This window comes from Castanea sativa, chromosome 6 (genome assembly GCF_040712315.1).
Source record: "Castanea sativa cultivar Marrone di Chiusa Pesio chromosome 6, ASM4071231v1".
Classification (NCBI taxonomy): Eukaryota; Viridiplantae; Streptophyta; class Magnoliopsida; order Fagales; family Fagaceae; genus Castanea; species Castanea sativa.
This window is the reverse complement of record NC_134018.1, coordinates 36759365-36783244: the sequence shown is the minus strand read 5'-3', so window position 1 is coordinate 36783244 and position 23880 is coordinate 36759365. Positions and strand designations below refer to the sequence as shown.

The 23880-nt window shown below is 32.5% G+C and overlaps 1 protein-coding gene and 1 pseudogene across 1 annotated transcript; one reads left to right on the top strand and one right to left on the bottom strand.

The window, feature by feature from the left end:
- Nucleotides 1-1337: 1337 nt before the first annotated feature.
- On the bottom strand, nucleotides 1338-2381 carry LOC142639884 (uncharacterized). Its single transcript, XM_075814018.1, has 2 exons — nucleotides 2006-2381; nucleotides 1338-1921 (listed from the first exon to the last, which is right to left on the bottom strand). Exons 1-2 carry the CDS (start codon nucleotides 2379-2381, stop codon nucleotides 1338-1340), a joined length of 960 nt encoding a protein of 319 aa, XP_075670133.1.
- A 14241-nt stretch (nucleotides 2382-16622) lies between these two features.
- LOC142638734 (thioredoxin M2, chloroplastic-like) lies at nucleotides 16623-16933 on the top strand (annotated as a pseudogene).
- The last annotated feature ends 6947 nt before the right edge of the window (nucleotides 16934-23880 follow it).

Here is a 23880-nt window from a genome sequence, read left to right as displayed (position 1 = left end):
GTAGCATAAGCAACCAAAAAATCTCAAATGGTCATATGAAGGTTTAATATGAAAAAGAAGCTCAAAAGGAGATTTGTTTTGGAGAATGGGAGAGGGTAATCTGTTAATAATATGAGCTGCAATGAGAATGCAGTCTCCCCAATAGCATAAAGGGACATTTGACTGAATTCTAAGTGCTCTAGCAACTAACAAAAGATGCTAATGCTTTCTCTCCAAAACAGAATTCTGTTGAGGAGTGTAAACACAGCTCTTTTGGTGTATGGTTCAATTAGGAGAGTAAAAATCAGTAAGGAGAAACTCTTTTCCATTATCAGATCTAATAGATTTAATGTTGGTACCAAATTGGATTTGAATCAATTTATAGAAAGAAATAAGGTACCCTCTAACCACAGATTTAGCTTTTAAAAGATAAATCCAAGTACATCTAGTAGCATCATCAGTAATGGACAAGAAATATTTAAAACCTTCATGAGTAGGAATAGAGTAAGGTCCCCATATATTAACATGAAAAAGATCAAATGCAAAAGCAGAAAAGTTATTATTAAAATGAAATGGTAACCTTTTCTGTTTTTCCTTAGGACAGATGTTACAAACATCATTACAAGAATCAAAGGAAATAGATAAGCTATCTTGCAAAGATAGCAGCTTATTCATGGAAGGGTGACCTAACCTAAAATGCCGCACTCTAGACATGCTAGTTACAGAATTAACAAAAGAAGAAGAAAGTGACCAGACTTGTGCTTGAGAAGGTGATCTGCCAAGGAAGATGAACTAATGCAATCTGATCTTTGCAACAAGTAGAGGCCATTATGCACTTCACCTATTCCAATCATCTTCCAAGATGAAAGGTCCTGGATAAAGCAAAATTGAGAAAGATAAAGAAGGCAATATGGCAATTTTTGAGTTAGTTTGCTAATAGACAACAAATTGAAAGAAAAGGAAGGGACACATAGAACATGATCAAGAATTAAGGTTGCAGAAAGCTTGACTATGCCAATGTGAGTCACTTAAGCACTTTCACCATTAGGAAACTCAACAAAACACTGGGTTAAGGTGGTGACAGAGGTTAATAGGCTAATAGCACATATTATATGATCAGTGGCACTTGTATCTAAAACCCAAGTATTACAACTAAAAGCATTTCTATTCACTACCTTGGCAGCAAAAATAGAATGCATTAAGTTAAAGGAAATACCTGCAATTGGAGTAGTGGTTGTGACACTGTTGGCCATTGCAGTGGGAACAATTTTAGGTGCTACCATATTACCTTGGCTACTGCTTGAACCCCCAATCATAGCCAAAATCCTTTGACACTATTCTGCAGTAAATGGGAAAGCTTAGGAAGGAAAGGATTGTTGCATATGAATAGAATCTGAATCCATAACACCAAAGTTTGCTCCAAAATCAGGTCCTGCAACTTGATTAGCCTTTGTGTTCTTGCCTTTGGGTTTGTAACCAGGAGGATAGCCACAGAGTTTGTAGCATTTCTCTATGGTGTGACCTGTAACCCCACAATTGCTACACATTGGCCTCTCCTTTCCTTTGTTCTTTTTACCTTTAGCACCTGAATTATTTCCATAAGTGTTTCCAAAACCAACAGTTCCAGCAGATGACTTGGTTGCCAAAGCAGTGGATTCAATGTAGGCACAAATGGAATGACCAATTGACATTTGGCTCTCATCTTGAATCAGTAAAGAATACACCCTATTGATTGAAGGAAGAGGATCCATCGGCAAAATTTGCCCTCTGGCTTGACTGTATGTCTCATTGAGTCCCATAAGAAACTGCATTATTGAATCTTGCAACTGATACTGTGTCAACTTCTCATTGATTGAGCAAGTGCAAGAACCACAAGTACAAAATAGTAAAGCTCTGTAATTTTCAATTTCATCCCATAGAGCATTCAATTGAGTGAAATGGTCTGTGACAGAAAGATCTCCTTAAGTAATCGTTGCAAGCTCCTTCTAAAGTTGAAAGAGCTTTGGTCCATTCTTTTGAGAAAAACGATTCTTGAGATCAGTCCAGACCTCTAAAGCAATGTTCTTGTAAACAACACTTGCAAGAATCTTTGGAGAAATGCAATTCAATATCCAAGATACAACCATGTTGTTGCACTTGGTCCAAGCTTGAACAAGTAATGGATTTTTTGCCATGAAAGGAGTAAGTGAAAGACTTCCATTAATAAACCCTATTTTGCTCTTAGCTCCTAAAGCTCTCTGCATTGATTTAGCCCAACTATCATAGTTATCATTGACTAGAGGCTGAGCAACAAGAATTGCACCTGGATTCTCTCCGTAGTGTAAAAAGAAAGGATGTGATTCATCAATTGTGGTAATTGGAGCAGAATTTGCAGTGTTTGAAGTGTTTGCAGTGGATGCCATTGAAGAAATTCAAGCTTGGAAGGAAAATTGATGTAACTCTAAAGGAAAATTCAAGATTAAAAGTGAAAATCTGAGGTGACTCAGCTGCAGAATGAAGCCAAGATGAGTCTGAAGCAAAAATCTAGAGAAGAAAAGCTTGTGAGAAAATGCAAGCATGAAAGAAAATTTGGATTGAGAATAAGAAGAATCTAGAAAAGCTTTAGAGTACTCTGATACCATGTGAAATTTGATGAAGATTGTATTGTATTGACCAAAAATGAAAAACTGTACAAGCAGAGGTATTTATACAAGCTTGAAGTGTATGTACTCCCTAACTAACCCCAAATTATACAGATCTATTCCCTCCAAGACTATCAATATGAAATACACCTATCAACTACTTACATGTGTCCATAAATATCACTATTACTACCAACACTAAACTACCAAAAGCATAAGGAACTAAAAACAAAACTACAGGTCTGTGAGAGACCTCGACTAATAGTGGTGCCCTTCAAAAAAAAAAAAAAAAAAAAAAAAAGAGAGATTTTTGTGGTGTGCTTTTTAGGGCACCTCCCTTTTTTGTGATAAGTGATGTGGAATAGCCACTTATTTTTTATGTACAAAAAATAAGAAAAAAAATTAAGAATACAATACATGACTGAATTGTTTCATTTCATTGATTGAATAAAAAAATAAAAATTTGAAAATTTGAGTTTTACATGGCTTTGGGTCCTAATTACAATCTACCAAATATACATGACTTTTTTGTCCTAGTTACAATCTACCCAAAATAAAAAGTAAAGATAAAGCTAGATCTACTTAACCAAAAATCTAAATCCGAAGGCTAGGTTACGGAATGGGAAGGTGTTAGGCACCCATTTCGCCCAAACAGAGTCTGGTCTTCTAGACTCTTGTGACCAATGTACCATTTTATGCATGTCATGAATGATATGTTGAACATGTGAAATAAACTAAACAACACAAATTTATTTATAAATGAAATCTCTTCTTTTGTTTTGAAAAAATTTAGATCTATTTTGATTGGTAAAAAAAATACCAAGTCTTATTGGTTTGTTAAAAAATTCAGATCTGTTTTGTGAGAAATAAAAAAAAATGATTTTTGAAGAAAAAATTCAGATCTGTTTTGATTGGTAAAAAAACACCAAGGCTTATTGGTTTATTAAAAAATTCAGATCTGTTTTGTGAGAAATAAAAAAAAATGGTTTTAACTTTGTAATTTAAAAATGGTTTTTTGAAGAGAATTTTACTCATAATATGAATTTATGCAGTCATGAATAAACAAAACAAACACAAACACAAACATGTTTAATCTTTTTCCTTATTTCAAAAATCTACATATGTTAAAAAAATCAGATTTGTATCTAGGAAAGATACAAATCAGTTTTTAATTGAGAAAAATTCAGATCTATATCTTAGAAATATGCAACTCCGTTTTTTATTTAAAAAAAGTCAGATCTACATCTTCATAAGATGTAGATCTGTTTTTACTTTAAGAAAAAGTATTGTCCACATGCAAATTATTGACATTCAAGAAAAAGATTATGACAATTACATAGGAAAAAAATAATCATGCTTTAAACAAAACAATTACGAATCATTCATGTTATGGACATAAACATTCATCAGCATAAAAGGAAGCATAGAAAAGATAGGGTAAAAGAAATAACCTCTTGCATGAGCACTCTTTGTTCTTAAGAGGGTGTTTTATGGTTCAAAGAAACTTGTTCAATTCTCTTTGAAACCTAAAAACCCTAATTTTTTTAGCAACTCTCAGAGAGGATCAAAGAATATCAACACTCTTTTAGTCTCAAAATGTATGCCTCTCAGAGCGTAAAAAAAAAAAGGTGCTAAATTATGAGACCCAGTCTCTATTTATAGAGGCTAGAATTCTCTAAAAAATAGGCACGGATGATTAGGATGTGAATTTGGACTCATCCTCTCGCGAAAAGGTCGAAAATGGTGTGCCTTATTGTCACCCAAAGGCCGTTGGGCCAAAGCCCAACCATGTGCAATTGGGCACTTTCAAAGTGCCGTTCGACACTCCAAAAGTGTCGAATTGGCTCTTGGAGGCTGAACACGCTTTCATGTTCAAGTGCCATTTGGACTCATTTTCTAGGGTTTTTTGACCGATCCTTATATCTAGACGTGTTTTTATCCTCCGTCCATGATTTTTTTTTTAATCTCTTTTCTAGATAATTCAAGCTTTTTAAGAACAATTATCTTGTGGATAAATCCCTCAAAATAAATCTTGATAAAGTTCAGATTATCCACAATTTTATTATTATCCAATCATCCCTTTTATTCCTATGCATGCATCCCTATTTTAAACACTAATTATCAACCAATCACAAAACTATTTAATTAATTTTGATTGTTCAGCCAATCAGAATTAATTTAAATTAATCGTGTGTGGCCGACTCTTCCTAGACATAATGCGTATGGACCATGCAAACTTGATCATGCGATATCTTTTGATCCGATGGTTTGATTTAGAAACCGGACACTAATTATCAACCAATCACAAAACTATTTAATTAATTTTGATTGTTCAGTTAATCAGAATTAATTTAAATTAATTGTATGTGGTCGACTCTTCCTAAACACAATGCGTATGGACTGTGCAAACTTGATCATGCGATATCTTTTGATCCGATGGTTCGATTTAGAAACTAGACACACCATTGTAATCGTTAGAATCTCAAGATTATTTTTATGATATACAATGAATGAACTGATGTATGCAATGCAAGAACAAATTGATGCATGTGATGCAAAAGACAAATGATGCATGTAATGCAAAAATGATTTTTTGGTATATGGATGGTCACTCCAATCATCTTCCTTAATTAAATTATGGGTGTAAAATCGAGTGTCTACAAGGTTATTTATACAAAACCAATAACTGGTTCTTTGTGCTTGTCCTGCTTAGGTTGCAACTTGTAGCTTGAAGCTTGAAGCTAATCCTTCTGATAAGTACCCCTAGTCTCAAATATTTTAAGTTAGCAATAGATCTTCAACATGATCAATTAAGGCCAATTATGTGTATTCTTTTGAATCTTTTCCAACATTCTATTTTGTCCAAAATTTAATATTTTTTACTTCCTAAATTGACGTAGTATTTTTAACTACTCCTACTAATGCTATTTTTATCTTCCAATGCCTTTTGTTTTTTTGGTTCTCTTAACTTAAATAAACTTGCTTTTTCTTATTGGTGAATTAATTGTTCTACTTTGTATATAACCAAACTATCTCAAGCAGTGGGCTCCAGCTAGTTCAACTGGTAAAGTCTCTGTTGGTTGAATAAGAGGTCTGGAGTTCAATTCCCCCCTACACAAAAAAAGATTGGTGTCTTGAATTGATGATAAAAAGTTATTATCAAAAGCGAACGCCATAGGTTGAAACTCTCTATAAAAAACTACCTCAAGCAATTTTTCCTCACATTTTCATCACTATGAACCACTCATATTTTTAAGTGGATTTTCTTGCTTTGAATTTTATCTTTCCATATATTTCTACTTATCCATTTTAAAATTTTCATTTCAATTACACTCATTTTATGAATATGTTTCTTCCTAACAATTTAGGTCCATAAAGCATAGCTGATCTTGATGACATTCTTTGTTTAACTTAATAGTTATTTTATGATCACACAAGATTCCTATTACCCTTCTTTACTTCATCCACCCTGCTCTTATTCTTTGTCCTCTTCAATCTCTCATTTTTTATGAATTATTAATCCAAATTATTGAAAGATCTAGTTTTTTTGTATCTCTTGAGCATCAAGTCTTACCATCCCTTCATTTTTATTTCTACTTTTACTAAACTTACATTCCATGTACTCTATTGTAGTCCTATTTAATCGAAAGAATTCTAAATTATCTCTCCGAAATTCTAACTCAGCAACAACTCCAATTGTAGTTTCATCCACTAAAATCATATCATCTACAAAAGAGATAAAGATTTAATGTTGATCCTTAATGCAAGCCTATAGTGATAGGAAACTTTAACTTTTGAAGCCTTCACTTGTTCTCATACTAATTAATTATTTATAACTTAGTCATACATATCTTTCATCAGCTTAATATATTTTAAAGAAACTCATTTCTTTCCAAACTCACAATATAATCCCTTTAAGGGACACTATTATATGATTTTTTTTTTCCTTTTTTTCTTAGTTTTTTTTGTGTGCAAATATTTTATTTTTTATCTTTTTAAAATAAATTAACATTTAGCTTTTTGTTACACATTTAACATAAAAGTTACCAAAGATTATATATATATATATATATATATATATATATATATATATATATATATATATATTTAAATACTATGCAAATAAACTACCAAAAATAAGCAAAAGCCATACACACACTTCATGAATCTTACCACATTGTATTTTTCTTAAATGGTAAAATAGATATTTCAATATACAAACAAAATCATAATAAAATACGTATTAATAACTACCATAATTATCTAATTTCATAAGTACAAAAACAATATTGAGAGTAGATCAAATTTTGTTAAATATTCAAGTTACTAAATAATATTGTATAGGAAAATGAGTTCCTTTTTGATTTTCAATCTTATATATAATTTATTTTGTTAGTCAACTTGTTTTTATTTGGCAAAAATACAAAACTAACCCTCTAACTTTCACATTTTTTCATTTCAGTCCTCTAACTTTCAGTTTTGTCAATTCAGTCCTCTAATTTTCAATTTTTTTCAATGCAGGGCTCCGTTACAACTCAGCTAGTGGCTGCCGTTAGAACTCCTGAAACAACGTCGTTTTGCATGTTTTTTTTTTAATTCGGAATTAAAAGAAAAAATAAAAATCTATAAAAAAGAAAAAAAAAACATTAAGGGGAACGACGACATCGATCCCCTTCCCCTGTATCAAAACAAACCTAAGTGCATGTTTTGAACCAGTGGCTGTGACGGCGGCGACGATGACTATTTTCACTGTTGTTGAAGTGCTCCAACGTCAAATGGCTCTCTACTTGTCATCACCTCTGTCTTTGATCCTGACATTTTTTTTTTTTACTGATTTTTCATACAATCACAAACCCTGAATTTTTTTTTTTTTGAAAACCCGTTTTTTTTTTTCTTCACTCTCTCAAACTAAGTTTTTTGAAGTAGTTTAGGGTTTTATTGTTTGTTTGTACACTTTCACTAGATTTCAGCCAAAAAGATTTGATTCCAAACTCACTTCAAAGTTTAAAACCCACTCATCACAGCTTTTACTCACTCACTTAAACACGAGTGTGAATCTTTCTATTCTCACTGTAAAGGCTTTCACCTTTAGGGTTCTTAATGACCCTAATGAATTTTGCAAGGTTTTAAAGTTCCTTTCTTTATAGGTTAAAATGTAGAATTTTAATGCATGAAAAAAAAAATTGCAGGGGAAGGGGAACGACGTCGACATCGTTGCCCTTTATTTTTATTTATTTATTTACAGATTTTTCTTATTTTCTTACAATTCTGAATAAATAAATAAAATGCAAAACGGCAACGTTTCAGGAGTTGTAATGACAGCCACTAATTGAGTTGTAACAAAACCCTACATTGACAAAAATTGAATGTTAGAGGACTGAATTGACAAAACTAAAAGTTAGAGGACTAAAATAAAAAAATGTGAAAGTTAGAGGGTCAGTTTTGCATTTTTACCTTTTGCTTGTGTACCCATTTTCTCTCTCTTCTTTCTGGACCTAGAAGGCCCAAAACCCACCCATTAAATTTTTCTTAGCAATAGTGGGGTCATTATCATCTCAACCAAAAACACAAATTCTGATAAATCTTGAAAACCGATGCGAAACTAGACTTTACATGTTGCTTAAGATAGTAAAAAAAAATTCCCATATTTAAGGATATTCTTAGAAGTTAGTTTTAGGGAAATTATATAGTATTCCAAGAATACAATGAATTCAATTAATAAGATTTATTATTATATGGGAGAAGGAACTACAAGATTACTGTACTTTAGCTTAGCTTTCAAAATTTTACATTCCAAACCATCTACCTGTTGGAAAATTTGGTTTTGTATCTCATACAAAACACATAACGGAAGCAACAAACATGGATCTATTTCATTCATGATTGATAACATGTACTATACAAATTTCAGAATTTAAGAACAAGATAGCGTACCTTGGTGTGGAGAAATTCAAAACAAAGATTAGAAGCACTTGGGAACACTTTTTATTTTCACTCTAATTTCACTTTACGTCCAAAAAGTGTGGTCTCTCAATCAGTTTCCAAGAGAGAATAATCGAGTGGCTTCACTCACACATACACACCATTTCACAATGATGTCTCTCTTTTATTATTTTTCTAATAAAAAAATTCTATATGTTTCTCCTTTTATAACTAACTGATTATCTAATTGGGCAGGCCTATTGGGCATTTCCAATTGGGCTTTAGTGTATGGTTTGGAATGAGACCAAAATGGACCAATAAGACACTAGCTCCAATGGGCCTTGGGCTTTTCTATCAACTCTTGACAAGTCCAAAGTTACCATTAATTATATTTAATACCACTATATAAATATAATTGCACTCTAGGCCTTATTGATAAATTATATCCCAAGACTTTATTATACATGCAACCCCTTCATAAAATATTCATAGTAATATAAAGTCATGAATATAGAGTACCACTTTGAAAATCACTTCATCTTTATCCTTGAGTACCCGGTTTAATCTTTTAAGTTATTCATCATATATTTATGAAATCCAATTTCATAAATATATACTTTAGTATCTCCTTACTAAAGTGGTTAGGCCTAACACTCTGAATAACTAAACCCATTAAACTTATCTCAAGGGAATATTTTATATCTCTGTTAAGAGATTATGAATTCTATCTTGAGAATATATGTTCTATCAACACTAAATGTGGCTGCCAAATATACTGAGATTTTGACCGTTACTTTAGATCTCACTCCTGATATATCAAAGCAACCTACACCTCATGATCAGGTCCATTATTCTCTCAGAATTAAAAGTTCATACAAATAGAAGTCGTGAGATTTATTATTCATTTGACAGTCGTTTGGAGAATAATAAATCTCACAGTGGTCCAGTTTACTATGTCTTAACTCTTAAAACATATCAACATATCAACTAAAAGTCTCCACTTCCATGATCAAGACAAATCATCTTAGTTGATACGTTATAGTCTTTGCAGATGAAATGCCCAATTTCATCACCGACTATGAATTATAAATTCTGAGTTTATAAAGAACTTGTGACTTATATCTTCAGTGACTAAATCACATACTATGCATCTCATGAACTATATGATAATGCCCAAATATTCATGTTACCATTATTTTAGATAAAAATAAAACAACTTTATTAATCATAACATTAAGTCATACATAGCATCATACAATAGGATTTAAGGGCACTAATCTTAACACCACCAATATCACCCACAACGAAATCTCTTATGCATTTTGGATGAATAATATATATAGGTAAAGCTCAAAGAAAGTTCAATTAGAATTTGAAATTAGAATACAATTTTGTGTCACATATCTAAATTTAGGTGGTAGTCATTACATAATTATCTACTTAAGTTCGTGCCATGTGTCCACTTAATTTTTTTAATTTTTGTGCCAAATGAGTTAATGCGCGCAAAATACTAAGAATCTAATATTAATGAACTAAAAAAATAATAAGTAAAAAAAAACCAATCGCATATACTCAATAAAAATCACCATACAACAAAGATTACCATACATTCTATCTCATTAAAAATTAGAAGAAAAAAATGATCATCAGTAGTATTAAATTTAGGTAAGAATTTTAATGTATGACTAATTACATTTACTTTTTAAAAATAATAATTTGACTAATTATTTATATTTTTATGATAAAATTTGTGTTTAATTTTAAATGTATCCATACGTATGCATGTGTTACATGCTATTTTTTTAATAATTTGACTAATTATTTATATTTTATAATAAAATTGTATTTGATTTTAAATGTATTCATGCGTTTACATACTAATATTTTATAATACGTCCATCTAGAGTTGTAATAATCAACAAGATATTCACATTTGTGCACTTAGTTTTAATTTCTATAGTTGTTAGCATAATGATGCCTTTATTGCATGTAAAATTCTTCACTCTTAAGGAAGGAGACCCACCAGTACGAGTGAATAATTTCATAATTTTTCATCAAATATTTTTAAAAATAGAAGGTTAAATTGTAAACTACACCCTTAAAGTTTGGGGTATTTGGATTTTATACCTTAAAGTTTTAGAGAATTTTACCTTTTAAAGTTCTATTTCGTTTGCATCAATAGCCTCTCTATTTATATTTTCTGCTAAGTGCCACATAAAGTTGCCATACATGATTAGATCATGCAATAAAAGGATGCAACGTCATTTTTATTTTTTTTTAATTATTTTTTTTAGTCTACAAAAAATAACATTAGATCATTTTATTGGATGAACTAATCAGGTGTGACTACGTTATGTGACACTTAACGGAAAATACGGAAGGAGTTGTTGATGCATAAAGAATAAAATTTTAGAGTGTAAAATTTAAACACCTACAAACTTTAGAGGGCAATTTGTAGTTTAACCTAACATTTATATACACCCTATATCTCACTCTTCATATAATTTTTTTTTCTTTTTTTTTTCCCCCAACAACACTTAAATTAGCTTGAAGACCTCAATGACACCAATCAACTAGCTATGGCTAGCCATTGCAATGTCACAAGACAATGACAAGAATTGATCACCGCAATACGATACCCGACAAAAGTGGCCCTCCTTGACAAAACCAATTGGTCATGTAGCCTCATTGTACCAACACCTCGTGCCTAGCAATGCCACATCCCACATGGATAAATTTTTAGGGTGCAAAATGCAAACGCCCACAAACATAGGGGCAGTTTTTAGTTTAACCTAACATTCATATACACCCTATATCTCACTCTTCTTATATTTTTTTTATTTTTTTTTCCTAATGACACTTAAATCAACTTAAGAACCTTGATGACACCAATCAACCAGCTATGGTTGGCCATTGCAATGTCACAAGACAATGACAAGAATCGATCACCGTGATACGATACCCCATAAGAGTGACCATCCTTGACAAAACCAATTGGCCATGTCGCCTCACTGTACCAACACCTCGTGCCTAGCAAGGCCACATCCCACATGGATAAGTTTTTGGGGTATAAAATCCAAACACCCACAAACTTTAGGCGGCAGTTTGTAGTTTAACCTAGCATTTATATACACCCTATATCTCACTCTTCATATAATTTTTTTTTTCCTAACGACACTTAAATCAACTTGAAGACCTCGATGACACCAATCAATCAGCTATGGCTAGCCATTGCAATGTCACAAGACAATGACAAGAATCCATCACCACAATACGATACCCCATGAAAGTGGCCCTCCTTGACAAAACCAACTGGCCATGTAGCCTCACTGTACCAACACCTCGTGCCTAGCAATGCCACATCCCACATGAATAAATTTTTAGGGTGTAAAATCAAAAGACCCACAAACTTTAGGAGGCAGTTTTTAGTTTAACCTAACATTTATATACACCCTATATCTCACTCTTCATATAATTTTTTTTTCTTTTTTTTTTCCTAACGACACTTAATCAGCTTGAGGACCTCGATGACATCAATCAACCAGCTATGGCTGGCCATTGCAATGTCACAAGACAATGACAAGAATTGATCATCGCAATACGATACCCCACAAGAGTGACCCTCCTTGACAAAACCAATTGGCCATTTAGCCTCACTGTAACAACTCATGCCTAGCAATGCCACATCCCACGTGGATATGTTTTTAGGGTGCAAAAATCCAAACACCCACAAACTTTAAGGGGCAATTTGTAGTTTAACCTAACATTTATATACACCCTATGTCTCACTCTTCATATATATATATATATATATATTTTTTCCCTAACGACACTTAAATCAGCTTGAAGACCTCGATGACACCAATCAACCAGCTATGGCTGGCCATTGCAATGTCAAAAGACAATGACAAGAATCGTTCACCACAATACAATACCCCATGAAAGTGACCTTCCTTGACAAAACCAATTGGCCATGTAGCCTCATTGTACCAACACCTCGTGCCTAGCACTGCCACATCCCACATGGATAAGTTTTTAGATTGTAAAATCCAAACACCCACAAATTTTAGGGGGTAGTTTTAAGTTTAACCTAACATTTATATACACCCTATAGCTCACTCTTTATATTATTTTTTTTTCTTTTTTATTTTTCCTAACGACACTTAAATCAGCTTGAGGACCTTAATGACATCAATCTACTAGCTATGGCTGGCCATTGCAATGTCACAAGACAACGACAAGAATCGATCACCACAATATGATACCCCACGAGAGTGACCCTCCTTGACGAAACCAATCGGCCATGTAGCCTCATTGTACCAACACCTCGTGCCTAGCAATGCCACATCCCACATGGATAAGTTTTTAGGGTGTAAAATCCAAATACTCACAAACTTTAGGGGGCAATTTGTAGATTAACCTAACATTTATATACACCCTATATCCCAATCTTCATATAATTTTTTTTTTCTTTTTTTTTCCTAACGAAACTTAAATTAGATTGAGGACCTTGATGACATCAATCAACTAGCTATGGCTGGCCATTGCAATGTCACAAGACAATGACAAGAATCAATCACCACAATACCATAACCCACGAGAGTGACCCTCCTTGACAAAACCAATTGGCCATGTAGCCTCATTGTACCAACACCTCATATGTGCAATAACATAATTAGACATAACAGTAACTTTGTCAAATTCAATAGTATTTCACATTGAGCAGTAACTCAGCAATAGGTAACATACTTCTTTGCTCCTCCCCTCTCCCCTAAAACAAAATATTGGAATTATCATAAAAAGATCCATGTGATATATGTATGTAGTTGCAGTCAAATTAATTTTTCAAGGGTGAAGCTAAATATATAAAAATAAATAAATAAAAAGTTGATAGAAAGAATAACCTATATTATACTATAGTATTATAGGACTCTTGTGACAAGTCCTCACAAAAACAACATTTTTTTATATTCTAATCTTATTGTTGTGTGTAACCAATCTGATCGTGCCACTTGATTTTTTTTTTTTAATATCCTATGGTCCGTGTTAGAAATAATCTTTAAATAATGTCACCTAGGCATTGTGTTGGAGTAGATCACTAAATGAACCAATTGCTTCGCATAAAACAAAAAGAACAAAAACATAAACTGAATGTCATGTAAACTTTAAAAATACTGTACTTAAAAATACTTAAAATTAGCTTTTGCCGTGAGAAGAAGGGATACAACAATGCAATGTAAATTATTTAACTTTGGAAAGCTGAAATTTGTGGCTCAATGTAATTATTCGGTTCTTTCTATGGGCAGGACCAACTTTTGAATCTCTTCACCCCTACTTAAATTTATTTCTCAAAAAATTTAAAAATTTAAATAGAGTCATAATTTTATTTTCATATAAATTATACCCAGCATTTTAATGGGCACACATATGGGGATTGGAGGGCATTTTCTTTTCACTAGTAAATATTTTTTACATTCTTTCTTTTTAAATATTTTCATCACACTAAAATGTCTAACTTACAAGTCAAAGTGGCTCTGTTTTTATCTAGTTTTTGGGATCATGACGACTTCAGACAAGGTGCCCATTTTCTGCTTCAAATGAATTAGAGTGTTATTTTCATACTTAATTGGAAAGCTATCTATTACTATGATTGGATATGAAAAAACCCTTATTCAACAAAGAGAAGTGTAATGTTAATAATATTTTCACAAAAAATTTTAAATTATTACGTTGTTATTAGTTTTAATCTAAATTTATTACTGAAATTATTTCCTTATCCACCCATAACAACTTGTTATTTAGAAAGTATTATAAAAATATTATAGATATAATATTTCTCATTACAGAGTAGAAGTGAACCTTTTGGTGCAGGATTAACCTAAACAAATAATTTTATATATGAAAGGTATTTCAGACGTTATTTTACAATGAACTACTAATATTTAATATATTTGTCAAGTGATTACTTAGGTTAATTATGAGATCTAGATTAGACAGAGAAAAATCATATCATGCAAACAGTAGAAAAGTAAAGAACTCACCGATATGATCACCTAGGAAAACTAATGAAATGAACCGTTTCAAGGTAAAAACTTAGAGAGGATTTGACCTAACTATCCTCAAGGTAAAACAAATCCACTAAAAGAAAATTGAAATTTTTACAAAAGATTTAACCCTAAATCTATTGCTACCTTCAGTAGTAGCTACCTAATTTTTTACAAGTAATTTTATATATAAAAGGTATTTTAGACGTTATTTTACAATGAACTACTAATATTTAATATATTTGCCAAGTGATTACTTAGGTTAATTAAGAGATCTAGATTAAACAGAGAAAGATCATATCATGCAAACAGTAGAAAAGTAAAAAAAACACACCGATATGATCACCCAGGAAAACTAATGAAACGAACTGTTTCAAGGTAAAAACCTAGAGAAGATTTGACCTAACTATCCTCAAGGTAAAACAAATTCACTAAAAGAAAATTGAAATTTTTACAAAAGATTTAACCCTAAATCTATTGCTACCTTTAGAAGTAACTTACTGACACGACCATGTGCAAGCACCGAATCCATGAACTGTTTCTCTCTTGGATTTGCAAAACACAAACTCCCACGTTTGTGACATTAAAAATCTCACTCAAAAGTTTCAAATCACCACTTGTTGATCTTGCAGCAACTAAATTCCATTAGGAATTGATTGTAGATGTTGTTTCGATAGATACTTGTAGAGTTAGAAGGTATAGAACCTCTCAAATCTCACATGAGTAACTCACAAGTCTTCTAAGAGTCTTCGAAACGTAGTTAGGATTTTTTTTATCCTTAGGAGTGTTGGACTGAAACCCTAAATATTTTCGTGGGCTTGGGCTTGATTTAAAATTTTGCAGAAATTATTTTTCAGCGATTTTCATCGGCCGAGCCTAATTTTTGAAATAGCCCAAAATTTATAACTTTTTAAATTTATCACAATTTAAGAGAATAGTCCATGATACTATTCTCTTAAATTTATAACAATTCCTAGATGCTATATATTGTACCCTTTTTTTCCTGGTTGAATAGTGGCTGTAACCCTGTTCCTGATGAAAGTTCTAATCCAAATGAATGTGCTCTTTATTGGGGAACTGTGGAAGTTATCTGCTTTAAACTTCTGACATTTCATAGTAACATCAAAGCAGAAGCTTGCATCTTCAGAAGGGAACATAAGCTTTTCAAAGACCTTTGCTTCACCTTACCGAATGTTTGATGATGTTCATTTGAAAGGATTTACAGCCTTTGATTTGTTTAGATTTCTACCATATGGAGTTTCGTTGCCTGTGATATCTACCTTGAACTTGTTGTCAAGTACATATATGAATTTGGTTAAGTAATCAATTCCTAAAACTTATCCTGCAGCAGCATTATGTTTAGCATTTCAGATGGAGCCTTACTGACTATATAGTCTACCTGGTTAATGATATATGAGACTCATTTAGTTTCCATCTTTGGTGTACTGATTATATCGAATTGCATTTATTCACAAGTCCACTTAATGGCACTATAATTGCCGAATACTAGACCGGAGAAGTTATCTGTTATCACAAATTGAAGAGGTTCTTCGTACGCAAGCTTTGCAACATGCTGCTCGCAAGAGGCACGGAGGCTCAGATGGTCAGGGCTTAGCTACCGTAGCTGTAATTGCGTACACAAATGCTGTAGGTGGTTTAAATCTAATTATACTTGGTCCTCATAGCTATTATGCACGTCATCTAAACAACATATGTTTACTTTTTTTTTAATTTTGACATGTTTTTACATTATTTTGGTAACGAGGGAAAATCGACATTAGTTAGTGCTCTTTCAGAAAGTGACCTGTATAGTGATGCTAGAGGTATTTTGATTCTCTTGTTGAATATATTATTCAAATTTACTTCCCATATTTTACTTAAGCTGCTGGCTTCTGATATCCTTTTTCCCCCTTTTGTCTGACTGGAGATGTGAACTTATATTTTTGGCAGATTGTTTCAGTTGATCCAAGATTAAGAAGTGTTGTTCTTCCTTCTGGGTAATATTGTTCGTGACTGATGCTACATGGGATCACTTGTCCTCAAGGTCGATGGGCCTGTACTGGTTGAGTTTTGGGCTCCATGGTGTGGGCCAGGCCGTATGATCCATCCAGTAATTGGTGAACTGTCAAAGCAAAATGATGGGAAGCTCAAGTGCTTCAAATTGCAACCCAATATGGAATTCAAAGCATCCCGACGATCATGATCTTCATCAACTTTGAGAAGAAAGACGCAGTAATTGGTGCTGTGCCCAAAGCCACACTAACTGCCAGCATTGAGAAATTCTTGTAGAGACGGAATTTCTTTCACAAAACCACGTTATTCTTTTGGAAGTTTTTCATGTTGAGACTGAAAATCTTTTTGACCTTCTGTATAAATTTTGGAAGCTTCATGTATCAGGTTTTCTTTCGACAATGATTATTCGTCTTATGTGCGTTAAACATTTGAACTTCTCCAATATAAATGTTAGCTGTGCTGAAAATTGCACTCAATAAAAAATGTTGTAATAGATTTTAGAGGGAAGTCTTCTGCAATTTTTGTCAATGTGGTGACTTAGAAAATTGCATTTCAACCTTAGACCCTGGTTCAGCCTTCTCAATCTATACAAAAACATGCTTTTCATGACTTTTAATTAAATCTTGAACTTTTGAATTGACTGGTTCTTCACGTGGATTTAGTGAAATTTGTATGATGAACTTGAGGAATTGGGCTGAAAAAAATGGTGACTAATCGTTCTTTTTCAATTGCTGGGTTGAAGATAGAATTCGAGGCAGGAATACGTAGGTTGAATTCAGACAATCTTACAACTCCTTTTTGTGTCCTATTCTTTTACCAACCGCTTTCTTTTCATGATGTTGATGGATTCAACTTGAAAGCATATAAAATTACCGTCTAGAATCGATGACTTGATTCGCATAGGTAATCGAAAGAAAAAGACTTTAAAGTTACCGTTTCTCTGCTTGTTTTACTCATTTTTGAAGAATTTTGAGGCCAGGGGAAAGAAAAAGGAAAGTTCATAGAGATTAGAGAAAGTCAAACTAAAATGAGAATTTTCTAACAAAATTCTCGAAAAACACGTGAACTGAAGCGGTGGTAGTATTTGTTTATTTTTATTAGGATTATACTAGTATCTGCTAGAGCACACAATAGTATATCATTTTTGAAAAAAAAAAAAAAAAATATCGGGATGATGGTGATGATATAGCATCAAAATTAATAATAATAATAGTAACAACAGTGCCCTAGTCTCAAATTTTTTAAGTTAGCAATGGATCTTCAACATGATTAATTAAGGCCAATTATGTGTATTCTTTTGAACCTTTTCCAACATCTTATTCAGTCCAAAATTTAATATATGTTACTTCCTAAATTGACGTAGTCTTTTTAACTACTACTATTATCGCTCTGTTTATTTCAGCATTAACGTTTTCTGAAAAATAATTTATTTTTCAAATAACATTTTCTAGAAAACTATATCATTTTCCAGTGTTTGGTAACAACCTTGAAAATGAGCTTGAGAATATTTTCTAGTGTTTAGTATGCAAATTTTTATTTTTATTTTTTATATTTCTTGTGTAATTTAAAAAGTGTGTATTATGTAAACCAACTAATATAATCAATCTAAATAATAATAAAAAACCAAGAATGAATTTGATTTTCATACTAAAATTTTGACAATAGATACAATCAAAACTAGTTGTCAAATTTTAATGATCTCTACCACTCATCTTACTCATATATATATATATGGACAGGAACGTCCACACACACACACACACATATATATCAATCATCTGTCTATATACAAAAAATTGACAGAGGAATGCATCTTTAATAAGTACAAATAACAATAACTTTTAATTGTCTACTCTTTTTGTTGGTACACTAATTGTCTACTATGGTCAACCACAAGTCTTTTATATTACTCAAAATTATTTATTTATATAATGTATCTACATAATATATCATCACTACATAGTATCTGCATAATGTATCTGTCAACAAAAAAGATTATCCTATGTAAAAGCAATTTAGAGTCATATAGGCACTATGTTAAAAAATTTCGTCTTTTACTTCATTCATTCATATTTTCTTCTTTTTTTAAATTTTTTTTAGTACTTTTACGTGCAAAAAAAACTTCTACCTTGAATCCATCAAACCAAAAATTTCTTAGAGGAAAATCAAATTAAGTTTGAAATTCAAAGTAAAGAATTGGGATTTTGGTTGAGAGGAATGAAATAATTACTGAGTAATAAGGGAAAAAAATCTAATCAGAGAACTGTGTTATAAAGGGGAAGAGAAATATTGAGAGAGAGAGACAGATCTATGGAAGAGGAGAGACTAGAGTTAGTGATAGTGAGGGTGTGAGGAAAGAAAAAAAAAAAAGGGAAGAGAGAAAGAGTGAGAGAGCGTACCGTGAGAGAGAGATTTTTTTCCAAAAAATTTTCGGAAAACAACCTATAAAAAACAAGCCTTATTTTTATTAGGATTTTCCATTGACTAAAGATAGTTTTCCGTTGACCAGTTTTTTTTTGTGCTACCAAACACTGAAAAATGTGAAAAACTATCTTTACAGAAACTAATTTTATCTTCCGATGCCTTTTTTTTTCTCTTAAATTAAATAAACTCACCTTTTCTTATTAGTGAATTAATTGCTCGATTCTGTATTTAACCAAACTACCTTAAGCAGTGGGTTCCAGTTAGTTCAACTGATAAAATCTCTGTTAGTAGAATAAGAGATTTGGGGTTCAATCTCCACATATACCAAAAATCGATTGTTGTCTTTATCTGATGATAAAGAACCATTATCAGGAATGAACGTCATAAGTTGAAACTCTCTTAAAAAAAACTACCTCAAGCAATTTTTTCTCACATTTTCATCAATATGAGCCACTCATATTTTTAAGTGGATTTTCTCACTTTGAATTTTATATTTCCATGTATTTCTACTAATCCATCTTAAAATTATCATTTCAATTACTCTCGTTTTATGAATATGCTTCTTCTTAACAATTTAGGTCCATAAAGCATAACTGATCTTGATGACATTCTTTGTTTAACTTAATAGTTATTTTATGATCACACAAGATTCCTAATACGCTTATTTACTTCATCCACCATGCTCTTATTCTTTGTTCTCTTCAATCTCTCATTTTTGAATTATTAATCCAAGATATCAAAAGATCTAGCTTTTTTTGTATCTCTTAGGCATCAAGTCTTACCGCCCCTTCATTTTTATTTCTACTTTTACTAAACTTACATTCCATGTACTCTATTTTAGTCCTACTTAATCGAAAGAATTCTAAATCATTTTGCCGAAATTCTAACTCAGCAACAACTCCACTTATAGTTTCATCTACTAAAATTATATCATCTGCAAAAGAGATAAAGATTTAATGTTGATCCTTAATGCAGACCTATAGTGATAGGAAACTTTAACTTTTGAAGCCTTCACTTGTTCTCACACTATTTAATTATTTATAACTCAATCATACATATCTTTAATCAACTTAATATAATTTAAAGAAACTCATTTCTTTTCCAAACTCACAATATAATCCCTTTAAGGGACATTTTTGCCTTTTCTTCTTAGTTTTTTTTTTTTTTTTGTGCGCAAATATTCTATTTTTTAGTTTTTAAAAATAAATTAACTTTTAGTTTTTTGTAACATATTTAACATAAAAGTTACCAAAGATTATTTAAAAAAAATACCATGCAAATAAACTACAAAAAGTAAGCAAAAGCCATATACACACTTCATGAATCTTACCACATTGTATTTTTCTTAAATGGTGTTGAGGACTCTTTTTTCGGCCCACGTGACATTATTTCATTGGCAACCCATGCCACATCAACATATTATTGATTTTTGGGGTAAATCTCTTTAAAGCCCAAAATACGCTCATATCTCATTCAACTACATGAATTGGGCTCACATGGCCCATGAGATCCTTACTTCAAGAGGCGGGTTCATAGTTCACATTTCCTCTTCATCAATTGGGATCATAACCCCGCGACATCATCAACATCAACATATGGATTGGGCTTACACAATGAATCAAAGCTCGCGGCCCATATCACCTCTCTTACACTTATGGCAAGTGGCTTTTTCAACAAGAGCCCATATTCACACAAAATGACAACAAAAACTCGAGATACATCATCTCATCTTCGGCTTATGATCCAAGTTCATAAGTCTCTTTGGGAAAACTTTGGGAGTCGTGGTTTGGAGGGCCAAGAGGTATGTTCAGTAAAACTCCAGCGGTTCAAAGTTGATAAAAGAAACATGTTGCTTGGCGTGTCTTTTTCAACTCCCTGAACTCTGACGAGTCCGTGTGTAACGGGTAACATATGGTAAGCATCTCTTATCACATAGCACTTTAGATGATAAAATTCTCCATTGCTCTTTTCCTAAAATTTAATATTCATCATATGACACATACTCAATATCCCCATCTATCTAACTGCTGGGAAAATAATTGTTCATTCAATCGCCAGCTGTTGCTATACAAATTTGGAAATTTCATCATATTATTCTACATAAATCTTATTATTACTTTCAGCTAAAATCCAACTCAAACACATGACCTAATCTGATTGGCTAGTTTTAATCTCCAACTATATGTAAAATATTCATTATATCTCTTATACCCAGCTGCTGTCTGCCACAATCAGACCATATATTTCTTTACCAGTTGCCAAAGCAGAGAATTAAATGATATTCTTGCTCACCAAGATTAAGTCACAACACAATGAGACCTTGACTAAATCTTTAAAGCTTCATTAACTTTCAACCAATCCTTCTATTACTTACTAGAAATGTGTTGTAATGGAACCTTGCACCAAAAACACAAAGACCCAAAAGGGGAAGCCTTTCCAGCAGAACCCCAGTAGTGTATTCAGCACTTGACACCTGGCTAGAAGTGATATCATCAGCCATTTAATACTGAAATCCCAGCTGCCAGCTATTATACCCAAAATAGCAAGATACCCTTAAAATAGATCTTACCATTTTCAACCAAATCCATAAAATAAATGCTGAATGTCCTTTCCAGCAGTTTGAAATCACCCAGCTGACCTCATTTGTTTCTGCCCAAAGCAACAGTTGACTTATGATAGCTGTGGCAGCTGCCTGATGACAGCTGGGACAGCTTTTCCTAACAGCTGGGACAGCTTTTCCTGACAGATGTAATAGCTGACCCAGCAACCTGAACATTACTGATTTTTTCACATTTGGCTAAAAGCAAAACCAACTAAAGTAACTATCTTTTTCTTGCCAAAATACCTTTTTTTCTGCTACTCTTTCCCCAACAGCTCTTATCCAAAATAGCAAGAACACCTTAAAGCTAAACATACCATTTTTTTGCCCAAATCTTAAGATGGTTTTCTGAAAATTCATTACTATTTAGGACAAATTTTAGCTGAAATTCTTTACTAAAATACCCCCTTAAACTCAGTTAATTAGGACCCTTCATCAACACCTCAAAGGGGGAAACAAAGGGAGAAGAGCAACTCTTTCACAAACCTCTCTATTCTCTCTCCCTCTAATCATCTTCTAAATTTCTTAATGAAGTTTTTAGTTTTTAGTTTCCAAATCAGGAACTAAACTCTTCAGCCATTAGCTCATAAATACCCTTCATAAGCCTTCATACACCCTCCTAGCAGAAAAGCCCAGCAGTAAATCCCAGCAACATGACTAAACATACCACAACACCATTACTCTCTTATGCCTATTCTCTCACTCTCTATATTCAAAAAATATGTCTATCTTACTACTCCTATTTCCAAATATCTAAACACATCTCCATACTCTTCTTTTACAAAATCTTTCCTCTTGGAAAGCAATCTCTACAACTTCTCCAACGGTTATAATCTCATATTTTTACTATCATTAACCACCATATCTCTCATACTTCTATATATCATACATGTTACAAATACTTCATCCCACAAAACATCACTTTCTCCACTTCTCTTACACAATCTCATACACATTTACTACACCATTACATATAACACACTACACTCATCTAAACTCCACTCTCATACTCTCCCACTCTGAAATTCTATTGTTTTACTGCTCATAAACACATATCAATATTCTTCTCTATCTCTTATAAAATCCCTTCTCATGGAAGGCATGAACTTCTATTACTAAAACCCTTCTTCTAGAAGGTATCAAGATCTCATATCAAAACCCTTCTCTCAGAAGACACAAATAATCCATACAAAAACCCTTCTCACAGAAGAAAACACTATTCATAACTTCACAACAACTAAAAGAGCATTGTCAAGGGAAAAACTCATTTAAGTGCATGATAAGAGGGGCAAGTTTAACCAGCCCCTACACACAACTGGGCATACTCTCTCCCTCCAGTTGCACCCATTTTTCCTCTTCGATCTTGAAATTATCATGGCAAATTGTCTATCTACCGCTGGGGTCACTCTACTGGGATATCATCAACTCGCAGAAGCTGTACAACTGGGCTATAAACCATACAAAGATAAGTGACTTTGCTTCCATATCTTTGAATATGCATCATTGAGTACATGATTACTTCACATTTAAATACATATTACTTTATTCCAACTATTATTACAACTATTAACCAAGGTTTAAACTCATTTAAATGCATGATAAGAGGGGCAAGCTTAACTAGCCTCTATCGCTAGCATTCTGCTGGAATCTTATCAGCTCACTGATGTTACACAGCTGGGCTACAAACCATATGAAGATAAGTAATTTTGCTTCCATATCTTTAAATTTACATCATTAAGTACATGATTACTTTACTTTTAAATAAATATTATTTTATTTCAACTACTAATCAAACCTATTTCATCAAACACATATTACATATTTATTCAACCATTATCGTGATCCTTAGACTTTGGTTTTGATGGTTTTGTAGGCTTAAAAGTACACCTGTAGCCATTGGACCACGTGGCCCAATGTTGAGTTCCGGGATGCAACTCTCCAAATGAACCTGGGTCTAGCAAGGTCACCCCTCCAAAGGACCATAAGTGGCCAAGCAACCGAAAAAGGCCCCCGAACAAATGGTAGAATAGATATTTCAATATACAAACAAAATCATAATAAAATACCTGTTAATAACTACCATAATTATCTAATTTCACAATTACAAAAACAATATCGAGAATAGATCAAATTTTGTTAAATATTCAGGTTACTGACCAATATTGTATATGAAAATGAGATCCTTTTTTATTTTCAATGTTATATATAATTTATTTTTTTAGTCAAGTCGTTTTTCTTTTGTACCCATTGTCTCTCTCTTCTTTCTAGACCTAGAAGG

Coding starts and splice junctions, on each gene's coding strand:
- LOC142639884 (XM_075814018.1), bottom strand. CDS start 2,381: ATGGCATCCACTGCAAACACTTCAAACACTGCAAATTCTGCTCCAATT. Junction 1,922..2,005: donor CTGGACTGATCTCAAGAATC/GTTTTTCTCAAA, acceptor TTTCTGTCACAG/ACCATTTCACTCAATTGAAT.